The 20,593-nt window shown below is 38.5% G+C and overlaps 1 protein-coding gene across 1 annotated transcript in view; it reads left to right on the plus strand.

Annotated features, from left to right (window-relative positions):
* LOC109410900 (uncharacterized) overlaps window positions 1-20,593 on the plus strand; it is a 325,034-nt gene that overhangs the window by 178,990 nt on the left and 125,451 nt on the right. The window contains exons 5-6 of the mRNA XM_062857398.1: window positions 11,222-11,381; window positions 19,823-20,037. Of these exons, the coding sequence (XP_062713382.1) occupies window positions 11,222-11,381; window positions 19,823-20,037 (375 nt within the window). The remainder of the gene's footprint in view (window positions 1-11,221; window positions 11,382-19,822; window positions 20,038-20,593) is intronic.

Here is a 20,593-nt window from a genome sequence, read left to right on the forward strand (position 1 = left end):
CGGACTGTATGCAACGCCCAGTGGCACAGCCGAAAACTTTTCCTGACAGCTGCGGCGGGAATCGAACCCGCGCTCCTCAGCACGATGCGACTAAGAGCTTGGTGACCCTAGCCACACGACCACGGAGCCGCACACGACGAATCATGCAAAAATAAGACGATGATTTTTTTTTTGTGTGGAGTTTTCATTTACGCGGCCGCGTAAATGTAAACCGCGTAAAAAAAATCCTGACTGTATACAAATTCATGGAATGGCAGGCAAAGAAAGCCCTTCGATTAATAACTGTGGAAGTGCTCATAGAAAACTAAGTTGAAGCGAGGCAGACCAAATCCCAGTGCGGACGTAGAGCCACAAAAAAGAAGAAAAAAAGCGGGTATAAGTTGCACATACTTTGCATGTCAAACCACATCCACATGGATATTTGCCAAAAAGTATGAGTCGACTATACTGAGCGTGCGTGACTTAGTTGTAAAAGTTCTGTCTCTGATCTGTTGAGGACTTTTGTCCATACAAAATCTTAAAAATTTTAAAGACTTATCTCCTTGTTATTTATGAAATGATACCTTCAGGGTTAAGTGGGCTGTTGAGTATCAAATATTGCTGTGTGCATTCGAAATGCAAATATCAATTGCGGGAGCACCAAATGCGGTAAGATTTTCTAACAAGTAACCCGATGTCAGTGGGGGCTTTTGAATCCTAGGTTGGCGGCGGTTTTGACTATGGTTGCTAAGTTGCCTTTGGTAGCACTGTGTTACCGCGTTTGGAGCGCATTTGGGCACCGTTTGCATCTTGAACGCACACAGCAATAACAAAAAGTCGACACAAAATACATAAGATTGGAGTAATCATTTTATGTTAATGCATTAAAAATGAGTATGCAACATTTGGTTTAAAATAAGTGTAAATTTGCAAGTGATTTGATCAATTTCAATAATAGTAGTCTCGTGCAGTGAATTTTTCCTATGTTCATCTGGGTTATCTGTAGCTTTATTTCATTAGACACCTTGGTGTTTATAAAAACTGCATGCATTTTAATGGTTTCAATGCTATGGCTGAATAAAATAAAATAAAAATCCCAAGTAAAATTCCTTCTTTTTTGCAAAGTGAGTTTGACAACAGATTCGGTATGGGGAGAAATGTCACTTGTCCTTGCAGAGTGTGATAAAAACGAAATAAAAATGCATAGTGATTAAAATGACTATTCATAAAACTGAAAAACCACTGTACTGCACTTACAAAGTGGAAACTATCCATTAGAGTTGAATTATTGAGTCATTTGTACACTCGATACCTTACACCCAACCAACAAAAGTAGCTGCATATCAGCTTATAGATCAAACGCTTTTGAAAGAAAGCTCTTTTAAGCTCTTATACAACAATATTGTTAGTTGGGCAACCCTTCTATGTGTTATGACAACTTAGCAATCAAAATCTATCCAATGATTCCGAAATGAAGCATAAAATAACTAAAGTTCTTAAAACGTTGTATTGAAACCTCAAATTGCGTCGATCTTGCCTCACTTTGCACATAACTGTTTGTAGTTTTTTTTTTAATTTTATGACATTTCCAGAACATTGCTGTCTTCTTAATCATAGAGCAAGATTTTCAATTTTTATTTTATTTGTAAATTTAGTTAAATTTGTTCGCAGCATAAACAACAATGAACACATCAAACATGAACATATCTAAAACTAAGTAAAAAAATATGTAGAGCTAAGTACTGTTCCTTTTAATTGCCCTACGATTTTGCATTGTTTGACAGATACGTATTTCGACCTCAGATGTTAGGTCATCTTCAGTATCTCGTACTTAATCCGATATTCTTTTTACGTACATGTATTCCGCTAACATGTCCAGGATCACCATCATCATATATAAAACTTTTTTTTTTTTTTTTTTTTTTTTTAATGAAACTCAACGTACATATGTACAGATGGAAATATTATTAGTAAAATTGCGAAAAAATCCACAGCTCAGGTGAGATTTGAACTCACGACCCTTATACGCTAGACAAGTGCTTTTCCAACTAAGCTACCGAGCCAATTAATGACACGGCATTTTGGTTGGTACAAGGTAATTCCAATCTCATCGATCATGCTTCATCTTTCCCTTAAATTTCACCGCAAATATATCCATCTCTTATGTACACATGCATGAAGAGCGATGCGATTTATTTACTGTTGAAACTGTTTGCCTAACTTTCAGGCGTCTCTTCATCACCGACTGTGGTGAGGAAGAACAATTGAAACCTGGTAGGCGACCAACGTGTCGTTCGCACTCTTTCATATACGACAGATTACTACAGAAGAGGTAGAAGCTCGAATATGACTTAAGGGCAAAGTCTTCGGTATACCAATCCGTGTGGTCAATTAATGATTTTTAATGAAACTCAACGTACATATGTACAGATGGAAATATTATTAGTAAAATTGCGAAAAAATCCACAGCTCAGGTGAGATTTGAACTCACGACCCTTATACGCTAGACAAGTGCTTTTCCAACTAAGCTACCGAGCCAATTAATGACACGGCATTTTGGTTGGTACAAGGTAATTCCAATCTCATCGATCATGCTTCATCTTTCCCTTAAATTTCACCGCAAATATATCCATCTCTTATGTACACATGCATGAAGAGCGATGCGATTTATTTACTGTTGAAACTGTTTGCCTAACTTTCAGGCGTCTCTTCATCACCGACTGTGGTGAGGAAGAACAATTGAAACCTGGTAGGCGACCAACGTGTCGTTCGCACTCTTTCATATACGACAGATTACTACAGAAGAGGTAGAAGCTCGAATATGACTTAAGGGCAAAGTCTTCGGTATACCAATCCGTGTGGTCAATTAATGATTTTTAATGAAACTCAACGTACATATGTACAGATGGAAATATTATTAGTAAAATTGCGAAAAAATCCACAGCTCAGGTGAGATTTGAACTCACGACCCTTATACGCTAGACAAGTGCTTTTCCAACTAAGCTACCGAGCCAATTAATGACACGGCATTTTGGTTGGTACAAGGTAATTCCAATCTCATCGATCATGCTTCATCTTTCCCTTAAATTTCACCGCAAATATATCCATCTCTTATGTACACATGCATGAAGAGCGATGCGATTTATTTACTGTTGAAACTGTTTGCCTAACTTTCAGGCGTCTCTTCATCACCGACTGTGGTGAGGAAGAACAATTGAAACCTGGTAGGCGACCAACGTGTCGTTCGCACTCTTTCATATACGACAGATTACTACAGAAGAGGTAGAAGCTCGAATATGACTTAAGGGCAAAGTCTTCGGTATACCAATCCGTGTGGTCAATTAATGATTTTTAATGAAACTCAACGTACATATGTACAGATGGAAATATTATTAGTAAAATTGCGAAAAAATCCACAGCTCAGGTGAGATTTGAACTCACTCAAGAGATGGATATATTTGCGGTGAAATTTAAGGGAAAGATGAAGCATGATCGATGAGATTGGAATTACCTTGTACCAACCAAAATGCCGTGTCATTAATTGGCTCGGTAGCTTAGTTGGAAAAGCACTTGTCTAGCGTATAAGGGTCGTGAGTTCAAATCTCACCTGAGCTGTGGATTTTTTCGCAATTTTACTAATAATATTTCCATCTGTACATATGTACGTTGAGTTTCATTAAAAATCATTAATTGACCACACGGATTGGTATACCGAAGACTTTGCCCTTAAGTCATATTCGAGCTTCTACCTCTTCTGTAGTAATCTGTCGTATATGAAAGAGTGCGAACGACACGTTGGTCGCCTACCAGGTTTCAATTGTTCTTCCTCACCACAGTCGGTGATGAAGAGACGCCTGAAAGTTAGGCAAACAGTTTCAACAGTAAATAAATCGCATCGCTCTTCATGCATGTGTACATAAGAGATGGATATATTTGCGGTGAAATTTAAGGGAAAGATGAAGCATGATCGATGAGATTGGAATTACCTTGTACCAACCAAAATGCCGTGTCATTAATTGGCTCGGTAGCTTAGTTGGAAAAGCACTTGTCTAGCGTATAAGGGTCGTGAGTTCAAATCTCACCTGAGCTGTGGATTTTTTCGCAATTTTACTAATAATATTTCCATCTGTACATATGTACGTTGAGTTTCATTAAAAATCATTAATTGACCACACGGATTGGTATACCGAAGACTTTGCCCTTAAGTCATATTCGAGCTTCTACCTCTTCTGTAGTAATCTGTCGTATATGAAAGAGTGCGAACGACACGTTGGTCGCCTACCAGGTTTCAATTGTTCTTCCTCACCACAGTCGGTGATGAAGAGACGCCTGAAAGTTAGGCAAACAGTTTCAACAGTAAATAAATCGCATCGCTCTTCATGCATGTGTACATAAGAGATGGATATATTTGCGGTGAAATTTAAGGGAAAGATGAAGCATGATCGATGAGATTGGAATTACCTTGTACCAACCAAAATGCCGTGTCATTAATTGGCTCGGTAGCTTAGTTGGAAAAGCACTTGTCTAGCGTATAAGGGTCGTGAGTTCAAATCTCACCTGAGCTGTGGATTTTTTCGCAATTTTACTAATAATATTTCCATCTGTACATATGTACGTTGAGTTTCATTAAAAATCATTAATTGACCACACGGATTGGTATACCGAAGACTTTGCCCTTAAGTCATATTCGAGCTTCTACCTCTTCTGTAGTAATCTGTCGTATATGAAAGAGTGCGAACGACACGTTGGTCGCCTACCAGGTTTCAATTGTTCTTCCTCACCACAGTCGGTGATGAAGAGACGCCTGAAAGTTAGGCAAACAGTTTCAACAGTAAATAAATCGCATCGCTCTTCATGCATGTGTACATAAGAGATGGATATATTTGCGGTGAAATTTAAGGGAAAGATGAAGCATGATCGATGAGATTGGAATTACCTTGTACCAACCAAAATGCCGTGTCATTAATTGGCTCGGTAGCTTAGTTGGAAAAGCACTTGTCTAGCGTATAAGGGTCGTGAGTTCAAATCTCACCTGAGCTGTGGATTTTTTCGCAATTTTACTAATAATATTTCCATCTGTACATATGTACGTTGAGTTTCATTAAAAATCATTAATTGACCACACGGATTGGTATACCGAAGACTTTGCCCTTAAGTCATATTCGAGCTTCTACCTCTTCTGTAGTAATCTGTCGTATATGAAAGAGTGCGAACGACACGTTGGTCGCCTACCAGGTTTCAATTGTTCTTCCTCACCACAGTCGGTGATGAAGAGACGCCTGAAAGTTAGGCAAACAGTTTCAACAGTAAATAAATCGCATCGCTCTTCATGCATGTGTACATAAGAGATGGATATATTTGCGGTGAAATTTAAGGGAAAGATGAAGCATGATCGATGAGATTGGAATTACCTTGTACCAACCAAAATGCCGTGTCATTAATTGGCTCGGTAGCTTAGTTGGAAAAGCACTTGTCTAGCGTATAAGGGTCGTGAGTTCAAATCTCACCTGAGCTGTGGATTTTTTCGCAATTTTACTAATAATATTTCCATCTGTACATATGTACGTTGAGTTTCATTAAAAATCATTAATTGACCACACGGATTGGTATACCGAAGACTTTGCCCTTAAGTCATATTCGAGCTTCTACCTCTTCTGTAGTAATCTGTCGTATATGAAAGAGTGCGAACGACACGTTGGTCGCCTACCAGGTTTCAATTGTTCTTCCTCACCACAGTCGGTGATGAAGAGACGCCTGAAAGTTAGGCAAACAGTTTCAACAGTAAATAAATCGCATCGCTCTTCATGCATGTGTACATAAGAGATGGATATATTTGCGGTGAAATTTAAGGGAAAGATGAAGCATGATCGATGAGATTGGAATTACCTTGTACCAACCAAAATGCCGTGTCATTAATTGGCTCGGTAGCTTAGTTGGAAAAGCACTTGTCTAGCGTATAAGGGTCGTGAGTTCAAATCTCACCTGAGCTGTGGATTTTTTCGCAATTTTACTAATAATATTTCCATCTGTACATATGTACGTTGAGTTTCATTAAAAATCATTAATTGACCACACGGATTGGTATACCGAAGACTTTGCCCTTAAGTCATATATAAAACTGTTTCAATCAAACATTGATTGATTTCACAATAAAAAAAAGACTACATATATGCTTACCTTAAAGTACGTGTATCAAGGGTCTGTTTCGAAAGAGTAATTAAAAGCTATTCTCTAAGGGCTGATTTCTTCACTTCGGATTAACCGGTTAACCAGGCTTACCCATATAGTTAAACCTAGTTTAACACTTAAGCCAGAGTGAAGAAATCTAGAATCTAATTGAATTTTAAGAAAAAGTATCTATTTGTAGGATGAATTTTCACTTGATAGTAAAACATCGAGCCCTGAAAAATCAAAGCACAATATACATAAAAGTTCTTATTATATTCGAAAAGCCATCAGTATTTCTGCTAAACTAGCTCGAAACAACTTAATTTACAGTTAACATAAATGTGAACGCGTGATTAAGTCATCATATTTATTTAATGATTTCGCAATCGAAGCATCTTTCGTGGCCGTGTGATCGTCATTATGGTGTATCGTTCCATGGTTTGGAGCAAATGTTCAACTAATACCCGGCATTTGAGGCATATCAGCACACAAAGAGTATGTGCAACAAATGGTATGAGTCACAGGTCTATGGTACTTCCTCAAATGTATGAGTCGCACTAATGGGAAGTATTTGTTTACCTCCATTACAAATATCTATGCGCCAGACATATGGAAAAATTGTAGACTTTTATGATTTTTTACTTTCGGCAGACTGTCGTGGGCTGGACACATGAAACGAACACCAAACAAATTTAAACTCGTTGTAAAGACTTTTGCATTTGTTTCTCTCTAAATGGTCAAATTTATTATTAGAAAGGGGGCTTTTTCTAGCGGAATCTAGGTTCATCACATTTGCGTAATACCATATCATATGGGAAAAGTGGTAAACTACTAAAATCGAATTTATTTTCATTTTCCCCGATGAAAGATTTTTTAACCTCCAGAATCTCAATATATACAGCTAAGGCTAACTTATAACGAAAAAATATTTTAGGTTCATGAAAGTGCGATAATAATCCTGTTTCAACACACCGTGAATCACACTTTCTATATTTATGGATTTTCTGAAACTCCGGGTGTCCGGACCAGTTTATTCGCATAACATACCGATAGAGTGAGCACATATGAGTTCGGAGCTGAATCGGTATCTGAACGGACGTTCTTGAGCAGTAAGCTCTGACTCGCAAGTTAAATTACTACTGCGTTTCAATCAAAACATTGAAAGCATTTATATTATTTTCGACTCCTGTTCGGTTCAAGTGCAGCAGTACATGAAAGAACAGCCTTAGTTTAAAAGAAGGAAAAAATATCAGATGAAAAACCTTCAGCTGCAACATATGAACATAGTAAAATCAGGAAACTTGAATAAATCCCCAGAAGGTAAAACCACTGATGAAAAAAATCAGCAGTTGGTACATGACGCTGGGAAATTAGTAACCTTGAAAGAGTAGCCTGTGTTTGAAAGAAGGAAAAATATCTAAAAAAAAAGGCATCAGCTTATGAAGAACAGCTTGTGTTCAAAAAGAAAAATTTCTTCTGAAACATTCAGCAGTTGGTACAGCGTACAGGAAAACGATGTTGGGGTCAATATGACCCAAACAGGCACGCTGAACGCGCATTACGCCATCGTGGGGCGAGTAACCTAACATCCTAGGAGGGTTAATAAACGTATAGGAATAGCCTATGTTTTAAAGAAGGAAAAATACATGAGAAAAAGACAGCAGCTATAACATTCAAACATAGTAGAAACACGAAACTTGAAAGAACAGCCTATGTACAAAAGAAGGAAAAATCATCGATAAAAAAAAAATCACAACCATAACGTACACTGCCAGCACAAATAAGAAACTTGAAAGAACAGCATATGTTGAAAAGAAGGAGAAACCTTTGATGGATAAGCCAGTATGTGCTACCCAAAAACGCAATGAAATGAATAAACTTGAAAGAAGTGCGAATATTAAAGATAAGAATATATCTTCGATGGAAAATAAACTACTTCACCAATGCCAACGAAAACTACATTGCAAAACAAGTTACCATAATAATAAAAACCCTTGAATGAAATATTTCCTGTTTAATGTTTGATATTATTAACATGATTAAATTGCTATACGACTTAACGTCCATTCGACCAAACATACTTTCAACCAAATAAGTTCAGCAACAAATAAATTCAGATACCGAAATCTATAAAAAAAAATCCAATAAAATCTCTTTTCATCGATTAGTGCCTTTCGACCAGATGTCCATTCGACGAATTGTCCATTCGACTAAATGTCATATGCTTCTTCTTCCAAAAAATGGGTTTCGACCAAATGTCCATTCGTCCAAATGTCCTTTCGACCAAACGTACTTTCGACCAAATGTCATTCGACCAAACGTCATTCGACCAAATGTCATTCGACCAAATGTCCTAAAGCCTTCTCCAAGCACTTCTTCTTTTAGAATTCCGTAAAGAATACTTCAAGAGATACTGGCAAGAATTTGATCATTCTTTTAGGAAGCACGTTCTCCAAAGATTGTTTCAAGGATTCCTACAAGTGTTCACGGATATGTCTAAATTTTCATCTGCAAGATCTCTCAAGGATTCCTTATGAATTCCGGAAAGATTTACAAAAAAAGAATTGCATAATTTCTTCACGGATTTCTTCATAAATTTCATCATGATTTCTTACTTATTTTTTCTTATTTTATTACTTATCTCTTTCTTCTCAGCATTCATTCAGAGGAGGAACAATCCTTCTAGGATTTGCTTTAAGATTTCTCCACGGTCTCTTTCAGGAGCTTTTCCAACTTTTTTGCGTTAAAGATTTTTCAAGGATTCTATCTACATCCTTCGATCCCTGGATTTCCTTCAACGACTTCATCAAGTATTTCTTTAGGGATTTTCCAGTTATCTCTCCAAAGATATTCCTCCATGATTAACTCCATCAATTTCTTTATGGATTTATCCATTTATTATCGTTAGATTCATATAGTTTTTCTTTCAAAGATTTCTTAGGAACTTATATCAAGAATACCATAAACGTTAAACCGAGGTTTTTCTTTTGATTTCTTCAAAATCGCTTAGAGGAATTGTTCAAAGAATTCTAGAATTCCGCCAAAAACTACTATTTTTCTTAGGAAATTTATTTGAACATTCCTGCAGGAATTCCTTCCTGCAACGTTTCTGTTTTTTTTTTTGTATTTTTTAAAAAAAATCTTCAGAAATCTCTGAAAATGTTTAGAGCATTCTCCAATTAGCTTGACCAGTTTTCACATTATTTCTTCAAGAGCCTTCAGGAAATTCCTTCAACGATCTCACCACATATTTCTCCAAATTCTTGTTCAATTATTCATCCAAGGATTTCTTTATCCATGGCGTATGCTAGACTTCCTTCGATTATATTTTTAGAAGTTTTGAAGAAATTGTTTCAACAAATCCCTCAAAAATTCTCCTAAAGAATTACTCCACGACTTTTTTTAAAGAGTTCTTCAATAGATTCCTTTGGCGTTATTTTCAATGAATCTTTCAAGAATATAAAAACCCTTTAAGAGATTTTTGAAATCTTTTTGCCATCAAATATGTCTGCAAAATTCTGTCACGAATTCCAGGAGTTCTGAAAAACGACAGACAGAAGAAATTACCAATTCAATCTTTCCTAGAATTCCAAGAGTTTTTTTTTTTTCAATGATTCCTGTAATAATATTTACAAATTTTTTTTATTGTTTTCTTTGAAGATTATTTAAAATTTTCTTCGAGAATATAATTAGAAATTCCTTACTTGCCTTACCGATCAGGCTAAGGCCGGGGTGGCCTCTGCTGCACATAGTAGCCGTCTCCATTCCACTCGGTCCATGGATGGATCGTGCTCCACTACAAGAAATTCCTACAAGAATGTTATTAAGTATTTTCTAAGTATTTCTTCAGAATTTTTCAAACCATTTCTTTTATTCTACCAGATATTCTTATAATTTAAGCTATTTATTTCTATAATTTTGGTTCTTTATTTATTTACTTTTTATGAAGAATGTGGTTTATAACTTTAAGTTCTACTATTGGATAGTTAAGCAAATTCCACCAAAGCTTCATCAGCAATTCTATCAAGGATACTTTAGACATACTTTAGAAAGCTCCTCTAGGGTGCTTTGATCAAGTATTTTCCCAATTGTTCTTGAAACAATTCCTCCAAAGTTTTTTTTTGCAGGTTTTTCTTTAAGGATTTTTCTGAAATTCCATGAAAAAGTTTGAAGGTCATTTTTTTTTCAATTCTCCCAAGAATTAATCGTCGAAAATTACTACAATTATTCTTTCAGAAGATTCATTTTGGAGTTCGTCAAGGATTCATTCAAAATTCTTCCTAAGCATTCCTTCAGAAATTCCGCCAAAATTTACTTTACTGTTAAAAGTTATGTAGAAACTCTTTCTAGAGTTCTCACAGAAAATCTCCAAGAGATTTCATTTGTTAAATTGCTTGGACGTCAATGGTTCAAATAGAACAATATAAAAATGAAAACTACCATCCATTTGCTATTTATATTTTGTTTTCTCATTTTACTGAAGAACCTACCGTGTCTGAAAGCAATTGTCTCAGCATCCCTGTACCCACGTTACTGCGTTGCTGTGAATAAAGATGTAGATTAGGTGTGTCCCAGGAATTAAACCGCCCAAGTAAAGGTTACCGTAATTATCTCGTTTTTGTGTGTCCCACTTGGTAACGGTCTAATTCTCGTTTTTTCCTCTTTGTTTGCTTTTGTTTCCTTGCTTTTCTTCTCTCTGTCTCCTTTGCTCCCGCTCCCTCGCACATACATTGATAATTACGAACCGACTGGCCAGAATTTGTCGCTTTGTTCTCCGTCGGAAATCCTTTCGTAATGTTAGGTAATTCGGCCAAATCGGGCACAAAAAAGCACATTTTCCACCGCTAGGAGAATCACAAGACCAAGAGGGGGACGAAGACTGCGACAAACTGCAGGACAGCTATGCTGGCAACGGCAACGGGATGCGGTTGATTTTATTGTGTTGGGTCCGTCAGTCCGTCGTCCCCGGCGTGGCGAGCGGCGATCTGGGGGTGGAAAAGGTTTACTTTGGTCTTTTGTACTAATTCGAGGTTTTTTCGTTTGCGCTGTTTTTTTTTCTCTGTTTTCCTTACAGGGTCGAGAGCTGTTGAATAGTCCGTCGGAGGGCATAATCGTGTCGAACCAGAGTCTGGTGCTGCAGAACGTGAGTCGGTCCCGGGCCGGACTGTACACCTGTGTTGGAAGCAACCGAGAAGGCGACGGCGAGAGCAATCCCGTCCATCTGGATATTAAATGTAAGTTTTTCAATATGATTGAGATAATTGGTTTGAATGCTGGGAAAGATGGATCTGACAATGGAACACGTGAAAATTCAGAACTGTTTCTGTAGAGGAGATATTCTTATTCGCTACATAAGAAACTATTTTTTTTACAAATCTTATTGAATTATTGTAAGACGCTGTCCTCAAACTACGCAGGCTCATTTTTGACCATCTCACAAACAAACCACCCCGTCGTCCCCCGTACCTCATAGACTCTTGTGCACAATAAATTTTCAAAACTTATTTGGACCGTAGATTCCCTGAAACGCCCAGTCTCAGAGGATTTCAGAAAGGGTTCCTGGGGGTCTCAAAGGCATTTCATGGGGTCTTAAGGAAATTCAAGGGGTCTCAAGGCCACTCCAGGATTTTTTAACAAAAAACGCAAAAAATGTGGGGTTTACTGATTTTTACCGTTTTTTGAAATTATTTAAGTTACGTAATTTTTGAATACCCCTTTTTGAACACTAAAAATACTATATAACATATCTGGACAACCTATAACTTCGATTAAACACATAAAAAGAGTTTTGGCCGAACTTTATCTTTTTCCGACCATTGTGCAGGGGTCTCAGGGACTTCCAGAGGCATCCAGGAGTCTCAGGGGCGTTCCAGGGAGCCTAAGGGGATAATAGAGGGGTAACAGGTTTCTTAGAGGCTTTCCAGGGGGTTCCATAGGATTTACGGGGCACTCCAGGGGGGGGGGGGGGGGGGGGTTCTCCGGCACATTCCACCGAGTCTCAGAAGGTTTTCAAGAAATTTATGGGCGGATTCCACGAGGTCTCAGTGACGTTTCAGGGGGTCTCAAGGGATATCAGGGGGTAGATATCTCATAGGCGTTTGAGGAGATTTCCGTTGGCCTCACTGGCGTTTCAGGGAGTATCAGGTGGATCTCTCCAGAGTTCCAGGAGTGTGAATAACTAGTTTAAGGGTTGAGTTAACAATACAAAAAAAATAGAAATTCCAGGGATTTACAGGAGGCTTCAGGGAGTACCACGAGGTCTCAGGGGCATTGCAGTGTATCTCGCGTGCTTCCAGGAGTGTTCCAGAACGTCTCAGAGGGGTTTCAGGGGATCTCAGGAACGTTATAGGGGGTCTAAAGGGGTAACGAGAGTTCTTGGGGAGCGTTTCAGGGGATCTCTGGAGGTTTTCGGGGGTCCAGGGAGTGCTCAGAGTCGTTCCTGATAGTTCCGTGGCCGTTTTAAGGAGTCTGAGAATCTCAGGGGCTTCTCAGGCGATCTCAGAAGCGTTTTAGGGGCTCTTAGAGGGTTCAAGGGACGATGCTGGAGGGCTCAGGGGCTTAAGAGTGGGGGTATACCAGGAGGCTTAAGAGTGGGGGGGTTAGGGGTATACCAGGAGGCAGTGGCGTATTTTCAGTATTAAACATGGAATGGCGAAAACAATTTTCGGCTGATAATCGGGGCTATCACATTTCGGTTGAAATTGAATTTACATATATGCCTCATTATACATTGCTGTTTACGAGATATGAGAGTCAAACAATAAAAAAGGTATCATTGATTGCTAAAAACCCCTTCCAGAATTTCAAAAGTTGAACCTGAAAAAATGGTGCATATATGAAAAAAATTGTGCGGCTAGACCAGTTCTACAAGAAAAACACGAAAAACTCGCTTTATTTCCAATATTTAAGATAAATGTCATCGACTACCTTAGAAAACTGCTAATTTATAATCATCATGAATGTCAACTGCCATTTTTCGAAGTTGAAATTTACCTTAAACATTGGAAAAAGTGCGTGTCTTTCTTGTAGAACTTTTTTTTTATCAGTATTAACGAGATTTTTAGCCCTAGGCTAGTTCATCTCGGGCTCTTGTAGAACTGGTCTAGCCGCACAAGTTATGGTATACAAGTATCTTCAGATTCAGCTTCTGAAATAAGTTGCAGGTGATTGAATCTAGTATGCCGAAATGACATTTTCGGCAATGTTCAAGAAGTTCAAGGGAAGTTCCAGAGCATCTAAGGGCAGTTTCAGGGAGCAAGGGTTTCAGGGACCTGTTGAGGGGTGCAAGGACGACTCATGATGACAAGAGTCCCAGAAGCATTTTAGGGGAACTCAGGAGGCTTCAAGGGGTCCAAAGAGTGCCCAGGGGCATTTATGAGAGTTTCAGGGGCGTTTCTAAGGGTCTCAGGGGTGTGTCTGAGGATCTCAGGGGAGTTTTTAGAAAACTACAGGAGTATTCAGAGTTTCAGACTATTTCAGGGGGTCTCAGGAGTATTTCAGTGGGTCTAAGATTGTTCCAAGAGAATTCCTGGGGGTCTCATGGGCTCAAAAGGGATTCAATTGAGTTCCAGGGGTTCTTAGAGGGGGGCGAGGTCTCAGGGGCGTTTTATTAGATCACAGGATGTTTCAGGGTGGTAACAAGAGTGATCAGAGGCATTTTATAGGGTTTAGAGAGTCACAGGGGCGTTTCAGAGACTCAGAGTATTTCAGGAGGTCTCGAGGGGTTTAGGAAGGTTTCAGGGTCGTTTCAGGGGATCCAGAAGTGTTTCAGAGTGACTCAATGGGATGCAGCAGCTCAGAAAGTCCCAGGATGCCTTCCAGGAGGTCTAGTTCTGGGGTATAGGATAGTTTTAAAAGAGTTGGTTGTAATCTAATGAGCTTCAATGGATTCCAGGGAGTTTTATGGGGTTAAGAGAGCGATTCAGGAGGGAAATTTTTGGGGCGTCGCAGGAGGTATTTAGGGGTTTTCAGGAGTATCAGGTACCCTGGAGCTCCCTGAATCGCCTCTAAAAAGGCTTGAAATAATTCTCCAATCCCCTGATGCCTCCTTAAATTAACCGCCCCCTGTTAATGGCTTGAACAGGTTCATTAAACATTATTCAATATGGTGATATCCGTTTTTTTTTCAAATAGTAAAAAACATATACAATATGGTTATTTCCAGGTCGGTTAGAAATTAAGGACAAATTTTCTCAAATTTTCTTCGAGCACAAATCTAGAGAACCGTCAAACGGATCTGGCTGAAAACGTAACTCAATGTTCATTGTGCGGAAATAAACATCAAGTTACATTTTCAGCCAGATACGTTTGGCAGTTCTCTAGATTTGTGCTCGAGAAAATTAGAACTATGTACTCTATATGCCATGTCCTTAATATGTTATAACATGTGATATGAATTTTAACTAAGCTTTTGCTTCCGATTTGTTAAAAAATATTGTGCTTATGTATAATCATAAAATTTGGACAAACATACATGTTGAAACTCACGATCGCTACCTAAGTAATTATAGTTGTTCACTCCTCAATGCTGCACACTTCTCACTCTTCACTTTTCTATAATTACTCCCGCTTATTTTTCACCCACTCCTCATTCCTCACACTTCACTGCTCAGCTCACCTTTCATTCCTCGTTTTTTCACTTTTTATTTTTATTCCATACAGTTCACTTCTCAAACTTCACTAAACATTTCTCTCTTCTCACTCCACATTTCATCACACTGCTCTCTCTTCACTTTTCACAGCTGCATACAGTTCACTTCTCACTCTGTACTACTCACTCCTTGCCACTTTTTTCCCACTTCTCGCATGTTCTCACTGCTTTACACTACTCACTGCTTGCTCATCACTACATATAATTTACTTCTCACTCCTCTTTTTTCACTCCTCATTTCTCACTCTTCACTTCTCTTGTTTCACTGTCCATACCTTAAAAAAAGGAAATTTTCAAAATGCAATATGTAAAACATGATTTTGTATTCTCATTGAAATCAATTTTCGACATTTTAAAAGACTTTGTCTAACGTCGTAAGAGTTATTATAAATGAATAAATAAATAAATAAATAAATAAATAAATATGTGACATTTATGCTGTTATAACGATACTTCAGTACGTTGACAAATTTCATATTACCCCGTTAACACCCGGGACGATCCACTTTTGGCAGAAATGTATGTCGGCTTCTTTGTTTTAAAACATTTTACCCTGATTTTTTTTATAGTCAAGGGGAATAGTTGTGCTATATACCTCCCCCCTTTGCACCCTCCCCCTTTTGCTGGTAGCCCAAAATACGTGGCTTTTTTGTATTTTTTTTTTATAAATTTCAATTGCTTTTGCTCAAATTTCATCAATTTGCTAATCATCAATAGTTTTCACTGATCCTTGACATACAATGTATTACTACCCATCATAGTCTGTTGAAGTTTTGACCCCAGAGCTATTCTAAGGCCTCCAAAGTACTCCGAAGTTTGTGCCACAAATCCTTCATCCTATACCAAATTTTATACATGATAAATCATCACAGAACATAGTCTACGGTACTCAGAAAGCCTCAAAGCACTCCCTAGAAAATTCATGGCGCATGGCTTGGGTGATCTAGGTCATCCAAACTACTCTGGAATTCATTTTCTTAAGATCTACAACATCTACCATCATTTGTGTTCACTCTGTTCAAGAAATTTAGTCACGTTTATGCCCATTAGACCCAGCATTACTACGAGCAACTCGTTATTGACGTAGTTGGACATTCCGTGAAATACAAATGGTCTCCAAAATACTTTGAAGTTTGGGTTACGATACCTACATATTGTATCATGCTTGAATTGTAAAACATAGTCGTGGAATGTAGACTATACTGCTGATGGAGCCTCAGTGCACAACTATAATGCTTTTGGAACATTCATGGGATATTTCAGGCTTTCCAAACTATTCTGGAATTAGGACCTTCAAGGTCTACAGGCTCTACTCTTGTTTCTGTTCACTCTATCGGCATAATTTTTTCACGATTGTGTTTGTTGCACCTCATAATATTAAGAGTATCTCTATTCGTTGCTATTTGGGTGTCTGTTGGCATACAAATGGACATAATGTTTTTTGAAGAATGGGTCGCAATGTTTGTAAAGCTAGGATATTTTTATCGTAGCGAATGCTCGCGGAATATAATCTGCATTACTCTCAGAGCCTCAGAGTACAATTCTGATAACTTTGCAACATTCACTTGGTGATCTAGGTCATCCAAACTATTCTGGAATTAAGACCCACAAGCCCCACCAACTCTACAATTGAATCTTTTTACTATATCGGTGTAGCTCCTCCAAAAATTCCTTCAGGAATTCCTCCAAGACATTCGTCACGAATTTCTCAAAGAATCTTTCCAGGTATTCCTCCAAGAATTTCTGTCAATATTTTCTGGAAGAACTCTTCCAGGAATTATACCAGACATTCCTACTAGAATCCCTTCAGGAATCCACCTAAAAGAATGCCTTCAAGAAATCCACCAGGAATTTCTTCAGATATCACTCTAAAAAATCTTCCAAGAATTTCTCAAAGAATCCCTCTAGGTATTTTCCAAGAATACCTAGGTCTAGGTATTCTCCAGGAATTCCTAATAGACTTCTGCCAAGATATTCTCCAAGCATTCCTCCAAGAATTCCTCTAAGAGTTTCTTATGGAATTCCTCAAAGATTTTCTTCACAATCTCTCAGAAAATCTTCCGGATATTCTTCCAAAAATAACTCCACAGATTCATCCAAAATTACTTTCAGGCATTTTCCAGAAATTCCTCCAAGAATTCATGAAAAAAAAACGTCAAGGAAGTCCAACAGAAATTACTCAAGAAATCCTCCAGGAATTTCTTCGATTTTTTTGAAGAATTCTTCCAGCAATTCCTCCAGGGATTTTGAGGATTTTTTTTTCAAGAACCCCTCCGTAAATTCCTTCATGAATACCTCCAGAAGCCATCGGGAAATCTTTAGTAATTCCTCAAGAAAATACTCCTGGGATCTGACAAATTCGTCTAAGAATTCGTCCGAGAATTCTTTCAGGCATGCTCTCAGAAATTCCTCCAAAAATCCCTAAGGAATTACGAAAAAAATCCTCCCGAAATTCCTTCAGGAAGTCCTTCAGAAATTCTCCAGGATCTCTTTTGGAAATTCCTCAATATTTTCTCCTTGGAATTTCACCAGGAAGACCTCCAGGAATTCATCCATGAATTCCTTTTATAATATCTTCAGGAATTCCCCCAAGAATTCCTCCAGGAATTCCATCTATTATTCCTCAAGGAATTTCTCCAAGAATTCATCCAGGAATTTCCACAAGATATCTGCCAAGAATTCTTCCAAGTATCCCTCCTACAGGACCTTCTCCAAGGATTTCACCAGGGATCTCTCTTGAATTTCTGCCAAGAATCTCTGATTAACAGTACTGCGGAAAGTTTTTTTTATAGGTTTAGTATTGTCGAATTTTAATTCATGGTGTGTCGACTTGTGTGGAGTGTAACAGTTGACCCACGATCGTAAAAGGTTGGGCAGCCTAGTTATAAATTAACCCAAACCGTTGGAAGATGGTGATGCCGGAAAAATCACAAATGTCTACCGCATGCTAACGATTTTTTTAGAAGTACGAATTTATCTCGATGTTTGTTTCAAATTCACGCCGGCATTTTTTCTTCATGATTATCCGTAATTTTTCCATTTTTCCTTTTTCCTCTCAGAATTCTTCCCTGTTCGGTATCCTTTCCGGAATTTCACCAGTAGTTCCCCTTGTGTTTTCTCATGAAGTTCCTTGCGGTATTATTCTAGCTCTAGCGATGAATTCATAATTTTTAATGGGTTGATATTTCCCGTAGTTCCTCCTTGGATTCTTCCTTGGGTTTCTCCCAGAGATTCTCTTGGGTTATCTTCAGGAGTTGCTCCCATGATTTTTTCTTGATGTTTTCCCGGAATTTCTGCAGATGTTAATTCATGAATTTCTTCAATAGATCTCCTTGGGTTATCTCCTGGAGATTTTCCAGTGATTTCTTCCGGTATGCATTTTGAGATCTCTCCGGAATTCTTCTTGAAAACTTTCCAATGTTTTTCACTGAGGCTCACTTAGGATTTCTACGGAAGTTTCTGTCGCGTTTTTTTTTCCAGAGGCTCTCCTAAAATTTCTACAGGATTTCCTTCTTGAATTTTTAATGAAGAGTTCCTTTCGAGATATTTCTCGGAAATTTTACCAGAGTTTCCTGGTAGTTTCTTTCAGAATTTCTTCAAGTGAGTTTCCCATGACTACTTTCAGTGTTCAACTGCAAAACTTTGCCAAAATGTCTTTATTATTTCCTCCCTGGATTTCTACAAGTTTCTACCGCAATTTACTTCGTGGATTTTTTTAAAAAGATTCTCCCTGGTATTCTTTCTGAGGTTTTCTCGAGGTTTCTCCCGAAGTGCCTACAGAAATCTATCTCTTGAGATTACTTCCGGAATTTCGTATGGAAAGAGGAAGGTTTTCACTCGTCATTTCTTTTGGATTTTTTCTTCACAGAAATCACATAAAAATAAAAAATAAATCCACAAGTGAAACCCTGGGAGAGATTTAAGTAGGAATCCTGCAATTAATTTTCGGATTTTTTCCCTAAGCTCAGAGGCTTTCCAGGGATTTCTTTAGACATTTCTCCCATGATTGTTCCTGGAGGTTATCTTTCAAATTCTGCAGAAGTTTCGCATAAAAATTCTGCATAGATCGTCTTGAGATATGTTCTGGAGTTCTTCCCAAGATCCTCGCAAAACCTTTTCGGGAGTTCCTCTCAACATTTCTTAAACAATTTCTAGATTTCTGCAAGTTGCTCCTAGGTTTTCAACCAGCTTTATTCATGAGATGCGCCCGGGTTTTCTTTTAGAGATTTTTTTTAGAAATTTCTGTCAAATTGTCTTGCGAGATCTTCCACTTTTTGCGGGAATGCACTTAAATTTCCTTTCGAGATTTCTCAATAAGGAACGTGAAGTATGGAACGCATTTTCCAGCATTTATTGACCTGTTGTGTATGATGAAACATTTCATTACATTAAAGCTTAACCAGTAACCCAAATGTGTAGCCACACAGCACATCTTCAGCGTCGGTTAAACCATACCTCAAACTTAGGCGAAAGTTGACTTTCCCGGTCGTAGAGCAGCTCTTTCCTACGTACTGTATGTCACTCCAGTAACGGTTCGGTGATGATTATATTCATGAAGTGGCATGGTTCGTTTCTCCGCAGTCTGCTGCTGGTGTTCTTTTTCCCACCACCATCATCATCGGAATATGTATCAGTCTTCTCCACTACTGGCTGACCTGTTACGACCCGACGACATCATCCCGGTCGTCACCCGGACTCGGAATTCGACCGGATGGATGCCGGGCGAAAATGGACTTTTAATTTACATGGTAATTGGCTCATACGATTATCGCGTTGATTGGATCAGACAAAGGAAAACCTCAGAACTTTAATGAAATTGACTGCTGCTGTTGCTACATAGCGACGACCATCGAAGGCACAAGCCACATCCACCACCAAATGAGGAAATCATTGACCGATTTTCGTCTGCCTGTTAATTTGGGGGTTTTTCCATGAATTCATTCGTTTTGCTTCAGATCGGGATGGGACAGCAACAAAAAATAAATTCGATTCCGATTAACGCATTCCACATTAATTCCGTTTCAGTTGCTCCCGTCTGCCGTCCGGGCCTGGTGACGACCTACAACGTGGGCCGGTACGAGCAGGCCAAGATTGCCTGCGAGCTGGAGGCGAACCCCCAGGAGGTGGCGTTCGTGTGGAAGCACAATACCTCGGTGTCGGAGTCGCTGGACATTCCGTCGACGCACGTGAACAGCGAGCAGGCCAAGAGCATCTTTCGGTTCAAGCCGATCAGCGAGAGTGTAAGTAGCTGGTGGACATTTGATTACTTTATGGCGGGATTCAACTCTAAGTATGAAAAAGTGGGTATAGTAAATGCATCAGCTGAAAACAATTCCAAAAAATATGGAGACATTTCTAAAGTAATCCATGATAGATTGAATAACAGTCAAAAAAAAAATCCATGAAGAAATATCTGCAAAAATCCGTGAAAAATATTCTTAAAGAGTATTCGAGAAATACGAATATCTGGGAGAATTCCTGTTGAAATTTTAGAAATGAATTCCTGGTGTATTTTCCAAAGATTTTTTGTAACAATTTATACAGGAATAGGGCTTAGGGACAAAACGTCGAAAGACAAAACGTCGAATGCCAAAACGTCGAATGCCAAAAGGTCGAATGCCAAAACGTCGAAAGGGACAAAACGTCGAAAGGACAAAACGTCGAAAACGTCGAAAACGAGTAATCTAAGAAAATAGTGAGTTCTTTATTCTTTTAAAGGATACTCATTCTTTCACTTGTATTTACAAACTAGTTCAGAGGGAAGCCTTCCTGAGGCTCCCTGAAACAACACCTCAG

Source organism: Aedes albopictus, chromosome 3 (genome assembly GCF_035046485.1).
Source record: "Aedes albopictus strain Foshan chromosome 3, AalbF5, whole genome shotgun sequence".
NCBI lineage: Eukaryota > Metazoa > Arthropoda > Insecta > Diptera > Culicidae > Aedes > Aedes albopictus.